This window comes from Phaenicophaeus curvirostris, chromosome 9 (genome assembly GCF_032191515.1).
Source record: "Phaenicophaeus curvirostris isolate KB17595 chromosome 9, BPBGC_Pcur_1.0, whole genome shotgun sequence".
NCBI classification, from domain to species: Eukaryota; Metazoa; Chordata; class Aves; order Cuculiformes; family Cuculidae; genus Phaenicophaeus; species Phaenicophaeus curvirostris.
The window spans coordinates 31908057-31914957 of NC_091400.1; the positions used below are offsets into that span (position 1 = coordinate 31908057).

At 52.5% G+C, this 6901-nt stretch overlaps 1 protein-coding gene across 2 annotated transcripts in view; it reads right to left on the bottom strand.

Moving 5' to 3' along the window:
- Nucleotides 1–6488, bottom strand: part of STK32C (serine/threonine kinase 32C) — a 100144-nt gene extending 93656 nt beyond the window's left edge. For both annotated transcript variants that reach the window (XM_069863388.1, XM_069863387.1), the window contains exon 1: nucleotides 6353–6488. In XM_069863388.1, the coding sequence (XP_069719489.1) occupies nucleotides 6353–6457 (105 nt within the window). In that variant the 5' untranslated portion in view covers nucleotides 6458–6488. The remainder of the gene's footprint in view (nucleotides 1–6352) is intronic.
- Between the last annotated feature and the right edge of the window lie 413 nt (nucleotides 6489–6901).

Below are 6901 nucleotides of genomic sequence, written 5' to 3' on the forward strand. Positions count from 1 at the left end.
AGTGTGGCCAGCAGCATCCAGAGCCGGGATGATGCTGCAGAGCAGTCCCAGCCCCAGGGACCGGGAGACCCAGGCAGGCCATGCTGCCTCTCCCGCTGCCAAAAAGGCAGCGTGTGGAGGAAAATCTCCTGCGTCAGGGCCGGGACTGTCCTGTCTGCCACGATCCCTCTCCTGGCAACGCACTGAGATGCCTCCAGATCTGGGGCAAACCTGGCAAGAGAGGTTTGGGTGACCACAGAGGTGAGGGACGCACGACGAGGTCAGGCGCTGTTCCCCATCCTCATCCGTCGCTCCGACACCCCTAACACCCTCACAATGTGCCCTTGTTTCCCTGAGGGTCCCAACTCCAGTAACAAACAATTATGGGGCAGAATTCCCAACGTGAAAAACTAACGCCTAGCGCTGTGGAGGCTGCTGGACATCTTACTCCCCTCAGACTGGAAAACGGGAAATAAAAGGAGGAATGTAAACAGCCTGCGAACCTGTGATGACTGAACTCTTGACTTCAAAGTGATGTAGTCTGAGAGCCCCTAGCCACAGAAGGTGGCTGTGGGATGACAGGCAGGAGCGAGAGGCAGGTTCAGCACAGCACGTACAGCTCATTCTCTGCACATCGAACAGCTCCACAAACAAAGCACTCCAGTTTTGGCTCACCGCATCACCAGGGTGAGGCAGGAGGGGATGCACGCTCTGGTGTGTGCGTAACCCTACAGCCTGCCAACACATGGTTTGAAATTAAAATGGGGATTATTTTAAGCATGCTCCCCCAGGTTTTGCAGCTTCTCACCCGTTTCCATGGGGACGGGCGCTGTGCCGTGCAGCTGCCAAGGCTCTCCAGCCTCCTGTGGTCCCTGCGAGGATGAGTATGGCAGGGAGGCAGCGCAGGGGTTGTCCCTCTAGCAAAGCTCCGGCTTCCAAAGCCCCCTGGCCCAGCACACCTCTAAAGCTGAAGCACTTCAGCAAAGTGCGCTGCTAGGAATCATCTCCAAGATGCGTAACAGTTTGCTTGTTTTACCACGGAAGCACGTTTTTACAGAATAGTATTTCTCAGCTCGGAAACTCACGGCGGGCGTTCACAGAGCAGCTCTCTAAGCTTTAGATCCATGATTACCAACATGTGCAGGCTATGGGACAGCAGCAACACACGGCACCACTGTCCTGGGTAGAGGATGGTGCCCTGCAGCCAACAGAGACCAACCCAAAGGTTGTGAAGGCAGCCCAGCTCTGAGACAGCCCTGAAGCCCCACGACCTCCCAGGACAGAGCTTCTCCTCCTCGCCCCTACACCCCTCACCCTGCTCAGCCTCCTGAATGTCACCAGATGCCCTTGCAGTCAGGTTTTTCCCTCTCCTGAACTCCTGTGTGCCTCCAAGTTTTACCTTAGCCAAAGAATTTCAAACAGAGGTTGTTCCCTGAGAGGGGAAACAGAACTACCCACAGTCACTTCACCTGACCCACAGGCTAACCCTGAGCACACGCTGCTCTGAGGCAGACAGGTTTACTGCAAGAGCTGCACCTGCAGGCTGTAAAACCAGGAATTCTTTTAAAAACTTCATTTTGATGCAAACAGCATAAGCCCAGGAAACTGTACTTGACCCCCTTGCAAAAAGCCATCTGTATTCTGGCAGAAAGAGTCAAATAAGAGGTGGGTAAAGAAGTGATTGAGGCAAAATACTAATGACAATGAAAGCAATTGTCATGCAGCATTAAAACCTCATAAACCAGCTGGAAATCTAATTTGGTGTCAGGAAACAGGTAGAAAGCCTACAGACCACTCACCTCGGCGTAAGCAAAGGAAGGAACAGCTCGGCAGATGGCTTTACGTATTCTCATGTATATTTATATACAATTTTTAGTAAGCCACTTTGATTCAGGAGAAGCCACAACCAAAACACACTTAAAATTCATCTTTAGATATAGCTGCATCTATATCTTTAGATATAGATATAAGGATCTATCACACTGTGGTTTTCCCCCCTCTTTCACACAACAAATCTGCAGGCGATGCTACCAGCGTTAAGCGTAAGCACGCCTTGTATTTCCTATTACTCAGCCCTGTTTCCCAAGTCCTCCCAACTCCGCTGAACACTTCTTTTAATGCTTGGGTTGAAACACTCCTGTTGGCTTGACAATCACATGTTTTCCCCATTTAGTATTAAAAAAAATAAAATAAAACAAATACCTAGGGGAGGGAGGTGTCAATAAATCTTGCTTGGCCATTGCCCAGAAAAACAGAAAGTACCATCCAGAGCAGCTGGCACCTGGGTGGGGACTTCTTCTGTGCCGGCAAACAATTTCACTGACCAGCTAAGAAGCTTAGAGATAGAAATAAGAAACCCTAAAAAGCCCTTACAAAGGGCTGTTTTTCCTGACAGAAAACAGCACATAGTGATAATGATTGATCTACAAGCCCACCATGATTCACTGCAGCTTAGTCCAGCACACCACAACTTCAAGAGAGCTCAACCTTACAGCCCTTTATTCTTTTGCCTTTTACTCATTTCAGTCCTTCTACTTCTTTTCCTCTTATTTTTCTTTATTTTCTCCTTTCTCTATTCACTAACCTTCTCTATTCAGAAACAGCATATGATATAACTTGCCAAAGACCAGCTTTCAGAAAGGAATTACTAGGCAGCATCTCCAGATGGGCAAGCTGGAGCCTGCACCCGACAGATACTGCACACACCAAGTTTTCTGTGTAAATGGAACCAGCTGAAGCTGATGCTCACAAAGCGAAGGCAACAGATCTCTCACATACCAGTGCTTTCTGGAAGCCCACACAAAAGACACAAGATGCTCTCCTTTCAAAGTCAGCTTTTCTATTAGTTGAATTGCAATTCCAAAATGCTCAGAAATATTTCAAAGGTCGTAACAGCAAACATGAAACAGGAAAATGTGAATATTGCAGCCATGCACAGTACAAAAAGGGTGTCAGAAAGACACTGATGAACTGTCCCCCCACTGATGAAACACAAAGGACCAGTCACATTTGGACTTCATGGTCAAGAGAAGTTACCTAAACCAGGGGAAAACTAGGGGCAGAGGACAACACAGCCCTTAGGAAAGGAAGCAAGGAGGGAGCAGGATAGTGTGGGTGTGACTGTTCATAGCACAGCTCCACATCATTCTGCCCTGGACGGTCGATGAGCCAGTGCTGCACGAAGGCTGCATAAGCATCAACCTGACCCAGGCTCCATCCCAGCCAAAGCAACAAGTTCAGCCCTAGCATTAAGACAAATGATGCTGAAGAAAGAGAGAGGGTTGAGAGGAGATCCACAGGACAGACTCAGGAATATGAAGTTTACCCTTGGAGTCGTGGACTCAGAGGGCTCAGGCCAGGCAACCCACCAACGAGGATGCTGCAGCTACACTGAGACAGGGGCATGACAGCAGAAGCTCCTCCAGTTTATCAAAATGAGATCCAGCAGGAGAAAGCTGAGGTTACCTAGGCACAGACTGGACATAAAGGACCATTTCTGACTGTAAGGCTAACAGCAAATAATCCTCCAGGGCCAGGCTTTTCACATGGGCTTCACTGCCCACCCTGGGAAGCCCAACCATGCTCTACCTTAGCCACATTGGTTTGACTTTTGATAGGAATGGTTCGACTCGATGATCCGGTGGGTCTCTTCCAACCTGGTTGTTCTATGATTCTATGATTCTATGATTCTATGACTTGAGGCAGCAATTCAGTAAAGTCTCGAAAGCAACTTCCAGGCAAGAGGGTTGTAAGGCTTTTCTGGTCTCAAAAACTACACATTTGGAGTTTGATATATCTGAGAATAAATACTGGCTCTTTGTTATTACTCATTAAAAAAATATTAATGTGCTATTTACATATACCATGTCAAAATGGTTTAAGGATTGGATTTCGACAGTAAGGCTCATTCTTGTATATCCATCACAGGGAACCACCTATGGGTAAGATTTCATAGGTAAAATCTACCTTTTCCCTCTTTTATTTAATTTATTTCACTTTAAATTGTCAGGACTAGTAATTCTTCCACATTATGTCACATGCAAAATCAAAGTATGAACTGGCTTCTTTATGTAAGGAAGTTATTGGAATGTCTTAAGAGATCTCCATAGCAACCATGCTGTGCCAGTAAATACGAGTTCACCAGAACAACACCGTAATTGCACACACTAGCAAGCAATGATGAAAAAGCAGGCAATATTAAAACAGTAATGTCCTAATAAGTCTCCACTATCACAGAAGTGATGCTTGAAAATGCCTTATGAGACGATATCAGGTTTTTGTTAACGATCATTCACCTGCACGGCTCAATTTCTTGTTACTGGCTGTATACAAGCTTGGTTCAGAGTGAAACGTCTGGATGATCTAGTAATAAAGCCTCCAATTTAAGCATTTTCACTCGGCTCATTTGCTGTTCCTGCTGACCCACCACATCCAAGATGAAACACATTTTTCACTTTGAGCACAAAATTCCGCTGAAGCCCACCGGAGCAGCACACGCCCAGCAGCCACATCGACCCAGTCTCATGCACGCCGCTACTATAAAGGGATGGCAGGGCAGTGGTTGGATGGATTTTGCAGTTCCTTCCAACAGCAATTTTGTGCATTTCAGTCACAGGACACCCCTTGGGTAGCGAGGTGTCATTCTAACAGACGTTTCCTCGACACTTCTGTAATAAGAGATGCGAGGGTTAACATCCCAATGTCATACTCTGCATCAACCAGCTGCTTCTCCAGTAAAAGTTTACCTGATTTAACATCCCTGCAGCTTTCAGAAGCAGCACAAACACGCACAGGTTTGACACCCTCACCGAAGGATGCCAGCAGACCCAGCGCTCAGGTAAACCAGAATATCACCATGCCCTGAAGGCTCAAATTAAAATATATATTTAACTCCAAGTTTATCTAGCGCAAAACTCCAGCATCCTGAGCACTCAGGGACTTTTGTCAGTGCTTGGTTGGTGCCCTGGGGTTCTTAGCACATCAAGAGAGCTCCCAGCTTTCCAGTAGCCTGTTAGCTGGCCTGACACACCTCTGTGTCTTTACCCACCCACAGGCAAGGTTTCCTTCCTTTAGTCCTCTGAAATTTCAGCCTGCATCCAAGAAGTCTAACACAACTGTGGTGTTTCACGATGTATTTCTAAAGAAAAACACATGTTTGAGGAGAAAAAAAAGCCCAAAGCAGTATCTTCCAACAGCAAGTAGTTTTTATAAGTTTGATGGCCAGCTGCGCTTGATCTTCGTTAAAAGCAGAGGTTTCTTTGCACAGATTGAAACTCCACAGCTAAACTGTCCCCTTGCTGCCTGCCTCCGAATTACCCATTGTTTTAAGGACAGCCACACCGTTTCTGCCCCAGGGCAGCCAGACCTGGACCCCAAACCCACACCGGGGCAAAGCCCTGGGCCACCAAGTGCTCCCCCTGTCTCACACCGCGCAGCCCACGGGGAGTGGGGCTCATCAGGTGTGGGGCCGGACATCCCGGGGCAAGGCGAGCATCCCGGGGCAAGGCTGAGCATCCCGGGGCAAGGCTGAGCATCCCGGGGCAAGGCTGAGCATCCCGGGGCGAGGCTGAGCATCCCGGGGCGAGGCTGAGCATCCCGGGGCGAGGCTGAGCATCCCGGGGCGAGGCTGGGCTGGGAGAGCATCCCGGGGCGAGGCTGGGCTGGGAGAGCATCCCGGGGCGAGGCTGGGCTGGGAGAGCATCCCGGGGCGAGGCTGGGCTGGGAGAGCATCCCGGGGCGAGACTGGGCTGGGATGAGCATCCCGGGGCAAGACTGGGCTGGGATGAGCATCCCGGGGCGAGACTGGGCTGGGATGAGCATCCCGGGGCGAGACTGGGCTGGGATGAGCATCCCGGGGCGAGACTGGGCTGGGATGAGCCTCCCGGGGCGAGACTGGGCTGGGATGAGCCTCCCGGGGCAAGACTGGGCTGGGATGAGCCTCCCGGGGCAAGACTGGGCTGGGAGAGCATCCCGGGGCAAGGCTGGGCTGGGATGAGCATCCCGGGGCGAGGCTGGGCTGGGATGAGCCTCCCGGGGCGAGGCTGGGCTGGGATGAGCCTCCCGGGGCGAGGCTGGACTGGGAGAGCATCTTGGGGCGAGGCTGGGCTGGGACGAGCATCCCGGGGCGAGGCTGGGCTGGGATGAGCCTCCCGGGGCGAGGCTGGGCTGGGATGAGCCTCCCGGGGCGAGGCTGGACTGGGAGAGCATCTTGGGGCGAGGCTGGGCTGGGACGAGCATCCCGGGGGAAGGGAAGGATAAGCATCCCGGGGCAGGACTGGGCTGGGCAAAGCTGGGCATCCCGGGGCAGGGCAGGGTATCCCAAGGCAGGGCAGGGCAGGTCATCCCGATTCAGGGCATCCCGGTCCGCACTCACCGTCCTCCCGCTCGTCGAAGACGGGTCTCTTGGAGGAGGAGGCGCTCGCTCCCATCCTCTTCTTCCACTTGCCCCAGTGAAACATCGGGGCGAGGCGGATGGCATGCCCTGCGCGCCGCTCCCCGCCGGCGGCCCCGGCCGCTGCCAGCCTCCTCCTCCTCGTCCTCCTCCCCCTCCTCCTCCTCCTCTTCCTCCCCCTCTTCCCCCTCCAGCCCCCGGGACGCCTCCCCTCACCCTGCCCGCATCGCGGCGCCCGCTCCGAGCGGAGCCGCAGCCCCGGGGGGGCGGGGCGGGACCAGCGCCCCCCAGCGGCCGCACCGGCAGCGCCTCCCGCCCCGCCTCCTCCTCCTCCTCCTCCTCCTTCTCCTTCTCCTCCTTCTCCTCCTCCCGGCGGGCGGGGCTGAGGCACCAAAGCCCCCCCCGGCTCTGCTTAGATCATCCCTGGAGCTCCAGCTGCCGCTCTAGGACCTGGACCCACCCTAAACTAGCCCCTAGTGCTCCAGCCGGCACACTGACACTTCAACCCATCTTAAATTAGTCCCTAGTGCT